This window comes from Ranitomeya imitator, chromosome 1 (genome assembly GCF_032444005.1).
Source record: "Ranitomeya imitator isolate aRanImi1 chromosome 1, aRanImi1.pri, whole genome shotgun sequence".
NCBI classification, from domain to species: Eukaryota; Metazoa; Chordata; class Amphibia; order Anura; family Dendrobatidae; genus Ranitomeya; species Ranitomeya imitator.
In genome coordinates this window covers 1,186,683,509-1,186,700,856 of record NC_091282.1, presented here as the reverse complement: position 1 = coordinate 1,186,700,856, position 17,348 = coordinate 1,186,683,509, and the positions used below count along the sequence as shown (strand labels likewise).

Sequence of the window (17,348 nt, the reverse complement as noted above, 5' to 3'; positions counted from 1 at the left end):
CTTTGATGACTGCTTTCAACACTCTTGGCATTCTCTCGATGAGCTGCAAGAGGTAGTCACCGGAAATGGTTTGTGTGCCCTGTCAGGTTTAATAAGTGGGATTTCTTGCCTTATAAATGGGGTTGGGACCATCAGTTGTGTTGTGCAGAAGTCTGGTGGATACACAGCTGATTGTCCTACTGAATAGACTGTTAGCTGCTTTTTTTTCTTGCCATAATACAAATTCTAAGTAAAGAAAAACGAGTGGCCATCATTACTTTAAGAAATGACGGTCAGTCGGTCCGAAAAATTGGGAAAACTTTGAAAGTGTCCCCAAGTGCAGTGGCAAAAACCACCAAGCGCTACAAAGAAACTGGCTCACATGAGGACTGCCCCAGGAAAGGAATACCAAGAGTCACCTCTGCTTCTGAGGATAAGTTTATCCAAGTCACCAGCCTCAGAAATCGCAGGTTAACAGCAGCTCAGATTAGAGACCAGGTCAATGCCACACAGAGTTCTAGCAGCAGATGCATCTCTACAACAACTGTTAGGGCTTGTTTCCATTTGCGAGAAACACATCCGTATCTCGCATGTGGAAACCAAGCTGTGGCGCCAGCACTTTGGAGCGGAGCGTGCAGCTCCACGTGTTCCTATGCGGCCACACGCTCCGCTCTGGAGTGCCGGCGCCACATCTTGGTTTCCACATGCGAGATACGGACGTGTTTCTCGCAAATGGAAACAAGCCCTTAAGAGGAGACTTTGTGCAGCAGGCCTTCATGGTAAAATATCTGCTAGGAAACCACTCCTAAGGACATGCAAAAAACAGGCAGAAGAGACTTGTTTGGGCTAAAGAACACAAGGAATGGACATTAGACCAGTGGAAATCTGTGCTTTGGTCAGATGAGTCCAAATTTGAGATCTTTGGTTCCAACCACCGTGTCTTTGTACACAGAAAAGGTGAACGGATGGACTCTACATGCCTGGTTCCCACCGTGAAGCATGGAGGAGGAGGTGTGATGGTGTGGGGGTGCTTTGCTTGTGACACTGTTGGGGATTTATTCAAAATTGAAGGCATACTAAACCAGCATGGCTACCACAGCATCTTGCAGCGACATGCTATACTATCCGGTTTGCTTTTAGTTGGACCATCATTTATTTTTCAACAGGACAATGACCCCAAACACACCTCCAGGCTGTGTAAGGGCTATTTGACCAAGAAGGAGAGTGATGGGGTGCTACGCCAGATGACCTGGCCTCCACAGTCACCAGACCTGAACCCAATCGAGATGGTTTGGGGTGAGCTGGACCGCAGAGTGAAGGCAAAAAGGGCCTACAAGTGCTAAGCATCTCTGGGAACTCCTTCAAGATTGTTGGAAGACCATTCCCGGTGACTACCTCTTGAAGCTCATCAAGAGAATGCCAAGAGTGTGCAAAGCAGCCATCAAAGCAAAAGGTGGCTACTTTGAAAAACCTAGAATATAAGACATATTTTCAGATGTCTTACACTTTTATTAAGTACTAGCTATTGAACCCGTTCTACGCCCGGGTGGCGAGCATTTATATTGGTATATGGTCTCCATCCTGGTATGTGCTGCTCCATCCTGCGTCCCCATCCTGTCATGTGCTGCTCCCATCCTGCGCCCCCATCCTGTCATGTGCTGCTCCATCCTGCATCCCCATCCTGACATGTGCTGCTCCATCCTGCGTCCCCATCCTGTCATGTGCTGCTCCATCCTGCGTCCCCATCCTGTCATGTGCTGCTCCCGTCATGTGCTGCTCCCATCCTGCGCCCCCGTTCTGTCATGTGCTGCTTCCATCCTGCGCCCCCGTTCTGTCATGTGCTGCTCCCATCCGGCGCCTCCATTCTGTCATTTGCTGCTCCCGTTCTGTCATGTGCTGCTCCCATCCTGCGCCCCCGTTCTGTCATGTGCTGCTCCCATCCTGCGCCCCCGTTCTGTCATGTGCTGCTCCCATCCTGCGCCCCCGTTCTGTCATGTGCTGCTCCCATCCTGCGCCCCCGTTCTGTCATGTGCTGCTCCCATCCTGCGCCCCCGTTCTGTCATGTGCTGCTCCCATCCTGCGCCCCCGTTCTGTCATGTGCTGCTCCCATCCTGCGCCCGTTCTGTCATGTGCTGCTCCCATCCTGCGCCCGTTCTGTCATGTGCTGCTGCCATCCTGCGCCCGTTCTGTCATGTGCTGCTGCTATCCTGCGCCCGTTCTGTCATGTGCTGCTCCCATCCTGCGCCACCATTGTATGATATGCCCCCCATAAGACGCTCCAGTGTGTATGCCCCCGTATGCTGCTGCCATATAAAAAAAAAAAAAAAAAATACCATACTCACCTATCGTCCGGCTCCACTGCAGGTGTGTCTTCAAGAAAATGGCGCCGGAAAGCGCGGACTGCGCAGGCGCCGATTCCGGCAGCAGGAATCGGCGCCTGCGCAGTCCGCGCTTTCCGGCGCCATTTTCTTGAAGACACACTCCGGCTCCTCTGCCTGTGACTGGTAAGTCAGAGGGCGGCGCCAGCACGCATTAAGCGCGTCCTCTGAACTGTCACAGCAGAGGAGACGGAGCCGCACGCAGCGCTGGAACGGGGAAAGGTGAATATACTTACCCTCCTGGCGGTCCCTGACTCTCCGGTGGAGATCGCGGTATGCGTTCAGTGTTTACGCATACCGCGATCTCCTGGGAGCGTCACTCTGTGGGGGCCAGACTGTGCCGGCACTTGCGCAGTCTATAAAGGCTTCGGACAGAGTGACGCTCCCAGCGTTATATTATAGATATAATTCCACATAGTTTTGATGCCTTCAGTGTGAATGTGCAATTTTCATAGTCATGAAAATACAGAGAAATCTTTAAATGAGGTGTCTAAACATTTGGTCTGTAGTGTGTGTGTGTGTATATACAGTGGGGCAAAAAAGTATTTAGTCAGTCAGCAATAGTGCAAGTTCCACCACTTAAAAAGATGAGAGGCGTCTGTAATTTACATCATAGGTAGACCTCAACTATGTGAGACAAACTGAGAAAAAAAAATCCAGAAAATCACATTGTCTGTTTTTTTATCATTTTTTTTGCATATTATCGTGGAAAATAAGTATTTGGTCAGAAACAAACAATCAAGATTTCTGGCTCTCACAGACCTGTAACTTCTTCTTTAAGAGTCTCCTCTTTCCTGCACTCATTACCTGTAGTAATGGCACCTGTTTAAACTTGTTATCAGTATGAAAAGACACCTGTGCACACCCTCAAACAGTCTGACTCCAAACTCCACTATGGTGAAGACCAAAGAGCTGTCAAAGGACACCAGAAACAAAATTGTAGCCCTGCACCAGGCTGGGAAGACTGAATCTGCAATAGCCAACCAGCTTGGAGTGAAGAAGTCAACAGTGGGAGCAATAATTAGAAAATGGAAGACATACAAGACCACTGATAATCTCCCTCGATCTGGGGCTCCACGCAAAATCCCACCCCGTGGGGTCAGAATGATCACAAGAACGGTGAGCAAAAATCCCAGAACCACGCGGGGGGACCTAGTGAATGAACTGCAGAGAGCTGGGACCAATGTAACAAGGCCTACCATAAGTAACACACTACGCCACCATGGACTCAGATGCTGCAGTGCCAAACGTGTCCCACTGCTTAAGCCAGTACATGTCCGGGCCCGTCTGAAGTTTGCTAGAGAGCATTTGGATGATCCAGAGGAGTTTTGGGAGAATGTCCTATGGTCTGATGAAACCAAACTGGAACTGTTTGGTAGAAACACAACTTGTCGTGTTTGGAGGAAAAAGAATACTGAGTTGCATCCATCAAACACCATAACTACTGTAAAGCATGGTGGTGGAAACATCATGCTTTGGGGCTGTTTCTCTGCAAAGGGGCCAGGACGACTGATCCGGGTACATGAAAGAATGAATGGGGCCATGTATCGTGAGATTTTGAGTGCAAACCTCCTTCCATCAGCAAGGGCATTGAAGATGTAACGTGGCTGGGTCTTTCAACATGACAATGATCCAAAGCACACTGCCAGGGCAACGAAGGAGTGGCTTCGTAAGAAGCATTTCAAGGTCCTGGAGTGGCCTAGCCAGTCTCCAGATCTCAACCCTATAGAAAACCTTTGGAGGGAGTTGAAAGTCCGTGTTGCCAAGCGAAAAGCCAAAAACATCACTGCTCTAGAGGAGATCTGCATGGAGGAATGGGCCAACATACCAACAACAGTGTGTGGCAACCTTGTGAAGACTTACAGAAAACGTTTGACCTCTGTCATTGCCAACAAAGGATATATTACAAAGTATTGAGATGAAATTTTGTTTCTGACCAAATACTTATTTTCCACCATAATATGCAAATAAAATGATAAAAAAACAGACAATGTGATTTTCTGGATTTTTTTTTCTCAGTTTGTCTCCCATAGTTGAGGTCTACCTATGATGTAAATTACAGACGCCTCTCATCTTTTTAAGTGGTGGAACTTGCACTATTGCTGACTGACTAAATACTTTTTTGCCCCACTGTATATATATATATATATATATATATATCTATCTCACACGGACAGCAGAATAGCCGATAGTTAATTTGTCGGCTTCTGTCAAATCATTGCAGATGCTGACAGCATAGGAGACATGGTTTACATACAGTAAACCATTGCAGAACAGTTAGACTTATATAGGTCAGTGACTAATACGGTTAGTAGTGTGTGTGTGTGTGTATAATTTGGGGCCTGTATGTATTTAACAAAAATGTTTTCACTGAAAAAACTGGCGTGGGCTCCCGCACAATTTTCTGTGCCACAGAGGGAAAGCCAGTGACTGAGGACAGATATTATAGCCTAGAGAGGGACCGTGGTTATTGCCACCCCAGAAAAGGTGCATCTGTTAGATGCGCCAATTCTGGTACTCATCCTCTGTCTTCTCACTGCCCTGTAGCGGTGGCATATGGGGTAATAAGGGGTTAATGTCACCTTTGTATTGTAAGGTGACATTAGGCCAGCTTAGTAATGGAGAGATGGCTGATAGATGCCTCTCCATTACTAACCTGTGGGCTTGATGTTACTTGACAATAAAAAGGTGACATCAACCGCACAATTATGAACCCCTCTGCTACAGGGCAAGTGGGAAGAGCGGGGCTAAGTGTCAGAATTGGCACATCTATAAGATGCGCCATTTCTGAGACGGCTGAGAGCTGATGGTTTTTAGCCTGTGGGGCTGCCAATATCCATGGCCTCTTCACAGGCTATAAATATCAGCCTACAGCTGTCTGCCTAGCCTTTGCTGGTTGGGTTTTATAGAGGGACCCCATGTCAATATTTTGTGTCCCCCTGTAAAATAGCCAGTAAAGGCTAAGCAAACAGCTGTGAGCTGATATTAATAGCCTGGGAACCTTTATGGTTATTGGCTCCTTTCCAGAATAGTAACATCAGCTGTCAGCTTTCCCACTGCTGGTTTCCCACTGCTAGTGGTTTCCTAGCAGCTATTTTACCATGAAGGCCTGCTGCACAAAGTCTCCTCTTAAGGGCGTGTTTCCATTTGCGAGAAACACGTCCGTATCTCGCATGTGGAAACCAAGATGTGGCGCCGGCACTCCAGAGCGGAGCGTGCGGCCGCATAGGAACACGTGGAGCTGCACGCTCCGCTCCAAAGTGCTGGTGCTATAGCTTGGTTTCCACATGCGAGATACGGATGTGTTTCTCGCAAATGGAAACAAGCCCTAACAGTTGTTGTAGAGATGCATCTGCTGCTAGAACTCTGTGTGGCATTGACCTGGTCTCTAATCTGAGCTGCTGTTAACCTGCGATTTCTGAGGCTGGTGACTCGGATAAACTTATCCTCAGAAGCAGAGGTGACTCTTGGTATTCCTTTCCTGGGGCGGTCCTCCTGTGAGCCAGTTTCTTTGTAGCGCTTGGTGGTTTTTGCCACTGCACTTGGGGACACTTTCAAAGTTTTCCCAATTTTTCGGACCGACTGACCGTCATTTCTTAAAGTAATGATGGCCACTCGTTTTTCTTTACTTAGAATTTGTATTATGGCAAGAAAAAAAAGCAGCTAACAGTCTATTCAGTAGGACAATCAGCTGTGTATCCACCAGACTTCTGCACAACACAACTGATGGTCCCAACCCCATTTATAAGGCAAGAAATCCCACTTATTAAACCTGACAGGGCACACAAACCATTTCCGGTGACTACCTCTTGCAGCTCTTCAAGAGAATGCCGAGAGTGTTGAAAGCAGTCATCAAAGCAAAAGGTGGCTACTTTGAAGAACCTAGAATATAAGACATAATTTCATTTGTTTCACACTTTGTTAAGCATATAATTCCACATGTGTTAATTCATAGTTTTGATGCCTTCAGTGTGAGTGTACAATTTTCATAGTCTTTAAAATACAGAAAAATCTTTAAATGAGGTGTGTCCAAACTTTTGGTCTGTAGTGTATCTCTTTAGATTTTATATACACCTATACTGTGTGTATATGTCTATTCTGTTTTAACCTGTCAGAGTGATTTTACTGTACACTGCACCTGAATTGTCGGCCTTTCAAAGGACAGCGTTGCGTATTTCTCGCAAGTCACACTGATGGCCCGTGTGGTGCGAGTTTTTCTTGCACAAATAGACTTTCATTGGCGAGTCTCGGCTGATATACGGTGCAAGTCACAGCATACTGCAATTTCACTCGCACATATAATAATAATAATAATAATAATAATTTTATTTATATAGCGCCAACATATTCCGCAGCGCTTTACAAATTATAGAGGGGACTTGTACAGACAATAGACATTACAGCATAACAGAAATACAGTTCAAAACAGATACCAGGAGGAATGAGGGCCCTGCTCGCAAGCTTACAAACTATGGGGAAAAGGGGAGACACGAGAGGTGGATGGTAACAATTGCTTTAGTTATTCGGACCAGCTATAGTGTAAGGCTCGGGTGTTCATGTAAAGCTGCATGAACCAGTTACCTGCCTAAGTATGTAGCAGTACAGACACAGAGGGCTAATACTGCATAAAGTGTATGAGAACATGATGCGAGGAACCTTTTTTTTTTTTTTTTATTATAAATAGGCCACACAGGGATCGTTAGGTTAATGCATTGAGGCGGTAGGCCAGTCTGAACAAATGAGTTTTTAGGGCACGCTTAAAACTGTGGGGATTGGGGATTAATCGTATTAACCTAGGTAGTGCATTCCAAAGAATCGGCGCAGCACGTGTAAAGTCTTGGAGACGGGAGTGGGAGGTTCTGATTATTGAGGATGCTAACCTGAGGTCATTAGCGGAGCGGAGGGCACGGGTAGGGTGGTAGACTGATACCAGGGAGGAGATGTAGGGTGGTGCTGAGCCATGGAGTGCTTTGTGGATGAGGGTAGTAGTTTTGTACTGGATTCTGGAGTGGATGGGTAGCCAGTGTAATGACTGGCACAGGGTAGAGGCATCGGTGTAACGGTTGGTGAGGAATATGATCCTGGCTGCAGCATTCAGGACAGATTGGAGCGGGGAGAGTTTTGCAAGAGGGAGACCGATTAGTAGAGAGTTACAATAGTCCAGACGAGAATGAATAAGTGAAACAGTCAGAGTTTTTGCAGAGTCGAAATTAAGAAAAGGGCGAATTCTAGAAATGTTTTTGAGATGCAGGTAAGAAGAGCGAGCCAGTGATCGGATGTAGGGGGTGAATGAAAGGTCAGAATCAAGGATGACCCCAAGGCAGCGGGCATGTTGCTTTGGAGTAATGGTGGAACCGCACACGGAGATGGCAATGTCAGGCAAAGTTAGGTTAGTAGAGGGAGAGAACACGAGGAGTTCAGTTTTTGACAGGTTTAGTTTCAGATAGAGGGAGGACATGATGTTAGAGACAGCGGTAAGACAATCACTGGTGTTTTCTAAAAAGGTCGGTGTGATATCGGGAGCAGAAGTGTATAATTGGGTGTCGTCAGCATAGAGATGGTACTGGAAACCAAATCTACTGATTGTTTGTCCAATAGGGGCAGTATACAACGAGAAGAGTAGGGGGCCTAGGACTGATCCTTGAGGAACCCCAACAGTAAGGGGAAGGTGAGAGGAGGAGGAACCAGCAAAACATACAGTGAAGGATCGGTCAGAGAGATAGGAGGAGAACCAGGAGAGAACGGTGTCCTTGAGGCCGATGGAGCGGAGCATAGTGAGGAGGAGCTGATGATCCACAGTGTCGAATGCTGCAGAGAGATCCAAGAGAATTAGCATGGAGTAGTGACCATTAGATTTAGCTGTTAGTAGGTCATTAGAGACTTTAATGAGGGCAGTTTCAGTAGAGTGTAAAGAGCGGAAGCCAGATTGAAGAGGGTCGAGAAGAGAGTTATCTGAGAGATAGCGGGTAAGACGGGAGTGGACCAGGCGTTCGAGGAGTTTAGAGATGAAGGGAAGATTAGAGACAGGTCTATAATTAGCGGCACAGTTTTGATCGAGGGATGGTTTTTTAAGTAATGGATGTATGATGGCATGCTTAAATGAGGAGGGAAAAATACCGGAAGTGAGGGAAAGGTTGAATATTTTTGTTAGGTGAGAGGTGACAGCCGGGGAAAGGGACTGGAGGAGATGTGACGGAATGGGGTCACTGGTGCAAGTGGTCGGGCGAGAAGATGCAAGGAGCCTGCTTACTTCTTCTTCTGTAACTGCTTCAAAGTCAGAGAGTGAACTAGATGCAGTGGGGGAGGGAGGACAGTGCATGGTATGAAGAGATTGGGAGATGATTTCCTGTCGAATGTGGTCAATTTTTTCTTTGAAGTAATTGGCCAGATCGTCAGCACGGAGATCCGTGGTTGGGGCCTGCTCTCTTGGGTTGAGTAGGGACTGGAACGTGTCAAAGAGACGTTTAGGGTTATTGGACAGGGAGGTGATGAGGGTGTTGAAGTAGGTTTGTTTGGAGAGGTGAAGGGCAGAATTGTATGTCTTTAGCATGAACTTATAATGGATGAAATCTTCGGGTAGATTAGATTTTCTCCACAGACGTTCTGCGCACCTGGAGCACCGCTGCAGGAAACGTGTTTGCAGCGTGTGCCACGGTTGTTGCCGTCTGTGCCGAGTTGTTTTATGTATAGGAGGAGCAGCTTCATCCAGAGCACTTTGCAGGGTTTCATTGTAATGCTTCAATGCAGAATCAGGACATGAGATGGAGGAAATAGGGGCCAATGAGGACTGCAAGTTCATCATAAGTTTCTGGGTGTTAATGGCCTGTATGTTTCTATAGGTGTGGAAAGTGGGGGTGACCTGAGCGGGATGGCAGTTCTTGATAGAGAATGAAAGAAGGTATAATATAATACATATAATACAGCCGTGAAAAAAAAAAAGTGATGGGAGATTAACATTGGTCCGAGTGCTATGCGATTTTTTTCTCGCATAGCACTCGTCCGTATTCCTCTCTAGTGTGACTCCGGCCTTAAAGGGAAAATCATTCAAAATTTCTGTATTTTAAAATTTGTAAAATTACTGATTTTTTTACAAAATAAAGCAAAACATATCAACCCAAGTTTACCATTATCATACGAAAAAAAAAAATTTAATCTCAAAATCAATGGGTTGTTGAAGCATTCCAGAGTTATTACTATATAAAGTGACACTGGTCAGATTTTAAAAAATTGGCCCCGCCACAAAGGGGCTAAGAGCTTGTACAAGTGAACATTGTTTCAAAAGTGGTTTACCTGTCTCAGGCAGGTTTCACACCAGCGTTCGCCAGCCTTCTTCCTCCATTAAGCCTCGCCCACTGCTGCACCTCTTCTTTCAGCTCCGCCTAAGTCTGCATGCGTCCCCTATCTTTAACATTGGGTACGCAGGCATGCCTCATTTTGAAGATGCGCTGAACTGCGTCGAGCGCAACATGTTGCATTTTATTGCGGTCGGCGCAGCGTTAAAACAACGCATGTGGAGGCATCCGATTGGTCTGCGTACCCAATATTAAAGATAGGGTATGCAGGACGCATGCAGCCGTAGGAGGAACTGAAGGAAGAGGTGTGGCAGTGAGCGGGGCTTAGGCTACTTTCACAGTAATCCGTCGGTACGGGCCGTCGCAAACCGTCGGACAGTGTGTTTTATGTAGAACAACGTGGGCAGCGGAGGCAGTTTTACAACGCATCCGTGGCCCATTGTGAGTTCCGGGGAGGAGGGGGCGGAGTTTCGCCGCACATGCGCTGTTGAAAATTTTTTTTAGTTAGTAAGTAAGTAAGGCCGAAAAAAGACATTTGTCCATCCAGTTCAGCCTTTGCTTGTTTCATTTTATGCATTTCTAAAGTATTGTAAAACTGTAATATGCTGTTGGTGCTTGCAGGCTGGACTGTCGGTTTGGTATGTGGCTCTGTTCCCCCCAGGCCTGCCTCCGGTGTCTGAGGTTTCGGTGTCCCAGACCAGAGATCATAATACCGGCCTTGAATAGTGAAGGACACGGCAGCCGACCCTGAGAAACATCCAAGGTGGGAAAGCCCCATCATGTCGAAGAGAGTCTGCTAGATCCAGGCCTAGCAGACCAGTGCTGGTGGGTTCATGGATGCCAGGAGGGGGCTGGCCTAAAGGAAGGTCTCGTCTTTTCCTGGCGGGTTGGAGAGTTGTCCCGTCGGTTTTTTGGACAGAACATTTCCAAAACAACCAAAATTGAACTGCAGATCTCTTGGGAGGCAGACTTTAGTCCTCTGCTGCAGAAGCGAAGAACTCTTAAACTGATAGGCGCAGAGTAGGACGCACTAGAAAGTTGGCGTGCATGATTGTTCAGGGCGCTGGCGGTGTGGACCGGCCACCAGAGAAGGCCTAGACCGAAGCCTGGATATTTTAAGAGCAGGGTCACAGGAACCTCTGGAAAACATGGAGGCTGCATGAATAGGAAGGTTTCCCCAGGAGATGTCCATATTGCTCAGGGGCAAACTAGGACATATTTGTCCTGTCCTTTCCATTTTTTTTTTTTAAAGTAGCCCCCTCATTGCCAGGTAGGATATACCTGTCCTGAAGATCACACATCATTCTTCGCAGACCGATGATGAAGATGGGCATGGAATAACCTGGACGCAGACCTTTCGGCGGCTGGCAAATAACGGATTCATCTTTCCTCCCTACTCTATCTGGCTCTGGGGGGGCGAGAGGGTAGGGGGATTCGTGGCATGGACCGTCCTCTGGGGAACCACAAACACTCTTGACGTGTTAGGGCCTTGCCTCTTAGACCACAGATGATACGGTAGTGACAATTCTAGGTGGGAGATTAGAGTGACAATTCCACTGTCGCCCTCAAAAGCCGTATCTGGAAAAAAAAAAAATTAAAGAGAAAAAGGAAAATCGTTAATAAAAAAAACCCAAAACCTAAGTCAGAAACTGGGCTGGGCGGTCCAGACCCACGTCTGCCTCCTACTGACATTAAAGGGAACCTGTCACCTGAATTTGGCGGGACTGGTTTTGGGTCATATGGGCGGAGTTTTCGGGTGTTTGATTCACCCTTTCCTTACCCGCTGGCTGCATGCTGGCTGCAATATTGGATTGAAGTTCATTCTCTGTCCTCCATAGTACACACCTGCACAAGGCAAGATTGCTTTGCACAGGCGTGTACTATGGAGGACAGAGAATGAACTTCAATCCAATATTGCAGCCAGCATGCAGCCAGCGGGTAAGGAAAGGGTGAATCAAACACCTGAAAACTCCGCCCATATGACCCAAAACCAGTCCCGCCAAATTCAGGTGACAGAGTCCCTTTAAGCTAAAAAGGATTAGCGTCGTGCCAGTTGGTGGTGTAGCCTACTCTACAGGGAAATACCTCATTTTTTTTTTTGCATAGCATAAGCAGCATACACCCATGTTTTTTTGTGTACCCCAGTGAAGCATTAGCCCCCCCACATCATAACCTCGCTCCCCCAGTCAGAAACCTCCACCTCACATCAACCAGAGGGCCACACAGCATAACCTCGCTCCCCCAGTCAGAAACCTCCACCTCACATTAACCAGCGGGCCACACAGCATAACCTCGCTCCCCCAGTCAGAAACCTCCACCTCACATTAACCAGCGGGCCACACAGGATAACCTCGCTCCCCCAGTCAGAAACCCCCACCTCACATTAACCAGCGGGCCACACAGGATAACCTCGCTCCCCCAGTCAGAAACCTCCACCTCACATTAACCAGCAGGCCACACAGGATAACCTCGCTCCCCCAGTCAGAAACCTCCACCTCACATTAACCAGCGGGCCACACAGGATAACCTCGCTCCCCCAGTCAGAAACCTCCACCTCACATTAACCAGCGGGCCACACAGGATAACCTCGCTCCCCCAGTCAGAAACCTCCACCTCACATTAACCAGCGGGCCACACAGGATAACCTCGCTCCCCCAGTCAGAAACCTCCACCTCACATTAACCAGCAGGCCACACAGGATAACCTCGCTCCCCCAGTCAGAAACCTCCACCTCACATTAACCAGCAGGCCACACAGCATAACCTCGCTCCCCCAGTCAGAAACCTCCACCTCACATTTACCAGCGGGTCCACACAGCATAAATCCAAAGCCCACCAGACATTCCCTCCCCTCAAGCGTAAATCCAAACACAACGCCCCCTGCCCCAACCATAAATCCCATCAGACACCCCCCCCCCCCAAATCGAACGCCACCCCAGCTTAAACTCTCATCGGACGTCCAACCCCCATCGGACATCCAACCCCCATCGGACATCCAACCCCCACAAACCCCCATCGGACGTCCAACCCCCACAAACCCCAATCGGACGCGGACCCCCCCACCCAGCACAAACCCCCAGATGCAGACCCCCCACCCAGGAGAAACCCCCATCGGACGTGGACCCCCCCCCCCACCCAGCACAAACCCCCATCGGACGTGGACCCCCCCACCCAGCACCCCCCCCACTTCGGACGTCCAACCCCCACAAACCCCCATCAGACGTCCAACCCCCACAAACCCCCAGATGCAGACCCCCCCACCCAGCACAAACCCCCAGATGCAGACCCCCCACCCAGCACAAACCCCCATCAGACGTGGACCCCCCCACCCATCGGATGTCCAACCCCCCATCGGACGTCCAACCCCCCCACCCAGCACACACCCCCTTCGGATGTCCACCCCCCCACCCAGCTTAAACTCTCTTCAGCCCCCCCAAACCCAACCCATAAGCAGGTCGCCCCCAAATAAAAGGGTTCCATCCGTAAGCAGCAGGTCCACCCCAAATCCCACCACGGGATCCTCCCCAATAGCCAGCAGCAGGTCGCCTCCCCACATTCCGCGACAAGCAGGTCGCCTCCCCACATTCCGCGACAAGCAGGTCGCCTCCCCACATTCCGCGACAAGCAGGTCGCCTCCTCACATTCCGCGACAAGCAGGTCGCCTCCCCACATTCCGCGACAAGCAGGTCGCCTCCCCACATTCCGCGACAAGCAGGTCGCCTCCCCACATTCCGCGACAAGCAGGTCGCCTCCCCACATTCCGCGACAAGCAGGTCGCCTCCCCACATTCCGCGACAAGCAGGTCGCCTCCCCACATTCCGCGACAAGCAGGTCGCCTCCCCACATTCCGCGACAAGCAGGTCGCCTCCCCACATTCCGCGACAAGCAGGTCGCCTCCCCACATTTCGCGACAAGCAGGTCGCCTCCCCACATTCCGCGACAAGCAGGTCGCCTCCCCACATTCCGCGACAAGCAGGTCGCCTCCCCACATTCAACGACAAGCAGGTCGCCTCCCCACATTCAACAACAAGCAGGTCGCACCCCACAAGCAGGTCGCCCTCAAATCTCACCACAGGGGTCCCCCCAATAGACTGCAGCAGGTCACTCATCACATGCAGGTCGCCTCCCCACATCCCACCACAAGCAGGTCACCCCCACATCCCACCACAGGGGTCCCCCAATAGCTTCCAGCAGGTCTCCCCCCACATCCCACCACAAGGGTCCCCCCAATAGACAGCAGGTCACGCCCTCCCAAAACCCGACCACAAGCATGTCGCCCTCAAACCCCACCACCGGGGTCTCCCCAATAGCCCCCACTAAAAGGGGTCCACCCCGTAAGCAGCACGTCACCTCCAAACCCCACCACGGGCCCATCAATAGCCATCAGGTCACCCCTCCACATGCAGGTCGCCCCCACTAAAAGGGGTCCCGCCACAATCAGGTCGCCTCCCCAAACTCAACAATAAGCAGGTCACCCTCCCTAAAAGGGGTCCCCCGCAAGCAGGTCGCCCCCAAATCACACCACAGGGGTCCCACCATAGGGGTCACCCCAATAGCCAGCAGCAGGTCTCCCACCCCAAACAGGTCACCCCATAAACAGCAGGTCACCACTAAATCCCACCACAGGGGCCCCCCCAATTGCCAGCAGCAGGTCACCCCCTCACAAGCAGGTTGCCCCCCACTAAAATGGGTCCCCCCCAATAGCCAGCAGCAGCGGAGCCCCCCCAAAATCCCACCGCAGGGGTCCCCCCCAATAGCCAGCAGCAGCGGAGCCCCCCCAAAATCCCACCGCAGGGGTCCCCCCCAATAGCCAGCAGCAGCGGAGCCCCCCAAAATCCCACCGCAGGGGTCCCCCCAATAGCCAGCAGCAGCGGAGCCCTCCCAAATCCCACCGCAGGGGTCCCCCCCAATAGCCAGCAGCAGCAGAGCCCCCCAAAATCCCACCGCAGGAGTCCCCCCAATAGCCAGCAGCAGCGGAGCCCCCCAGAATCCCACCGCAGGGGTCCCCCCCAATAGCCAGCAGCAGCGGAGCCCCCCCAAATCCCACCTCAGGGGTCCCCCCCAATAGCCAGCAGCAGCGGAGCCCCCCAAATCCCACCGCAGGGGTCCCCCCCAATAGCCAGCAGCAGCGGAGCCCCCCCAAATCCCACCGCAGGGGTCCCCCCCCCAATAGCCAGCAGCAGCGGAGCCCTCCCAAATCCCACCTCAGGGGTCCCCCCCCCAATAGCCAGCAGCAGCGGAGCCCTCCCAAATCCCACCGCAGGGGTCCCCCCCCCAATAGCCAGCAGCAGCGGAGCCCCCCCAAATCCCACCGCAGGGGTCCCCCCCAATAGCCAGCAGCAGCGGAGCCCCCCAAAATCCCACCTCAGGGGTCCCCCCCAATAGCCAGCAGCAGAGCCCCCCAAAATCCCACCGCAGGGGTCCCCCCCAATAGCCAGCAGCGGCGGAGCCCCCCAAAATCCCACCTCAGGGGTCCCCCCCCAATAGCCAGCAGCAGCGGAGCCCCCCCAAATCCCACCGCAGGGGTCCCCCCCCCAATAGCCAGCAGCAGCGGAGCCCCCCCAAATCCCACCGCAGGGGTCCCCCCCAATAGCCAGCAGCAGCGGAGCCCCCCAAAATCCCACCTCAGGGGTCCCCCCCAATAGCCAGCAGCAGAGCCCCCCAAAATCCCACCGCAGGGGTCCCCCCCAATAGCCAGCAGCGGAGCCCCCCAAAATCCCACCTCAGGGGTCCCCCCCAATAGCCAGCAGCAGAGCCCCCCAAAATCCCACCTCAGGGGTCCCCCCCAATAGCCAGCAGCGGCGGAGCCCCCCCAAATCCCACCGCAGGGGTCCCCCCCAATAGCCAGCAGCAGCAGAGCCCCCCAAAATCCCACCGCAGGGCCTGCCCCCAATAGCGATCAGCAAGTAGCATTTTCTCAGCCTGAAACCACTGACCTCCATGGCGTCCACAAGCTAATGCTGCTATCATGCTGCTTTCATTTCATGCTGCTTTCATCTGCCGCCTTGTAAAAAGAGAACACGCCCATGATGTGAACTCAGAACACGCCCCCTCCCGTATGACACGCCCCCGGAAATGACGTCACACCTGGAAGGAGCCCATACACTCTAGCATTTACCATTCAACCTGCGAATTCAATACTCGCGAGCGGAGCAACAACAGCTCGGCGGCCAAGATGGCGGACCTGGGCAAGAAGTACTGCGTTTACTGCCTGGACGACGTGACAAGCCTGCGCATCCGCTGCACCGAGTGCCAGGACATCGAGCTGTGCATCCAGTGCTTCTCAGCGGGGGCAGAGATTGGCAATCACCGGCGGTGGCATGGATACCAGCTGGTGGACGGGGGGCGCTTCACTCTCTGGGGGCCCGAGGCGGAGGGAGGCTGGACGAGCAGGGAAGAGCAGCTGCTGCTGGATGCCATCGAACAGTTCGGCTTTGGGAATTGGGTAAGTGGCGTACTGCGGCCTGCAGGGGGTGTGCGAGAGCACTACAAGTCCCAGCAATCCCCGCTCCTCTTTTTTAGTGTTATTTTCATTCATTTTATTTTACTTATTTACTATATATATATATATATTTGTAGATTGTGAGCCCTCGCGGGCAGGGTCCTCTCTCTCCTGTACCAGTTGTGACTTGTATTGTTCAAGATTATTGTACTTGTTTTTATTATGTATACCCCTCCTCACATGTAAAGCGCCATGGAATAAATGGCGCTATAATAATAAATAATAATAATATATAACAACTTTTACAAAATTTGCACAATGTCCAAAATATATATTTGTACAGACCAAAAGTTTGGACACACCTTCCCATTTAACCCCTTAATCCCATATGACGTACTATCCCGTCGAGGTGGGGTGGGCCTTAATTCCCAGTGACGGGATAGTACGTCATAGCGATCGGCCGCGCTCAAGGGGGGGAGCGCGGCCGGGTGTCAGCTGACTATCGCAGCTGACATCCGGCACTATGTGCCAGGAGCAGTCACGGATCGCCCCAGCACATTAACCCCGGCACACCGCGATCAAACATGATCGAAGTGTACCGGCGGTACAGGGAAGCATCGCACAGGGAGGGGGCTCCCTGCGGGCTTCCCTGAGACGATCGGTACACGGTGATGTACTCACCGTGTACCGAGCGTCTTCTCCCTGCAGTCCCCGGATCCAAAATGGCCGCGGGGCTGCATCTGGGTCCTGCAGAGAGTACTTCCGGGTCGCCTGCAGGCGCTGGTAAGCCAGGCTAAGCCTGCAGCGATTTGACTGAGATCGCCGATCTAACAGAGTGCTGTGCAAACTGTCAGATCGGCGATCTGTGATGTCCACCCCCCCCCCCCCACCCCGGGTCAAAGTAAAAAAGTAAAAAAAAAAAAATTCCACATGTGTAAAAAAAAAAAAAAAAAAAATCCTAAATAAATTAAAAAAAATATTATTCCCATAAATACATTTCTTTATCTAAAAAAAAAAAAAACAATAAAAGTACACATTTAGTATCGCCGCGTCCGTAACGACCCCACCTATAAAACTGGCCCACTAGTTAACCCCTTCAGTGAACACGTAAGAAAAAAAAAAAACAAGCCAAAAAACAACGCTTTATCATACCGCCGAACAAAAAGTGGAATAACACGCGATCAAAAGGACAGATATAAATAACCATGGTACCGCTGAAAACGTCATCTTGTCCCGCAAAAAACGAGCCGCCATACAG

General features: G+C 50.8%; 1 protein-coding gene across 1 annotated transcript in view; it reads left to right on the top strand.

Moving 5' to 3' along the window:
• The first annotated feature begins 15,786 nt into the window (after positions 1 to 15,786).
• Positions 15,787 to 17,348, top strand: part of TADA2B (transcriptional adaptor 2B) — a 48,664-nt gene continuing 47,102 nt past the window's right edge. The window contains exon 1 of the mRNA XM_069744788.1: positions 15,787 to 16,093. Within this exon, the coding sequence (XP_069600889.1) occupies positions 15,824 to 16,093 (270 nt within the window). The 5' untranslated portion in view covers positions 15,787 to 15,823. The remainder of the gene's footprint in view (positions 16,094 to 17,348) is intronic.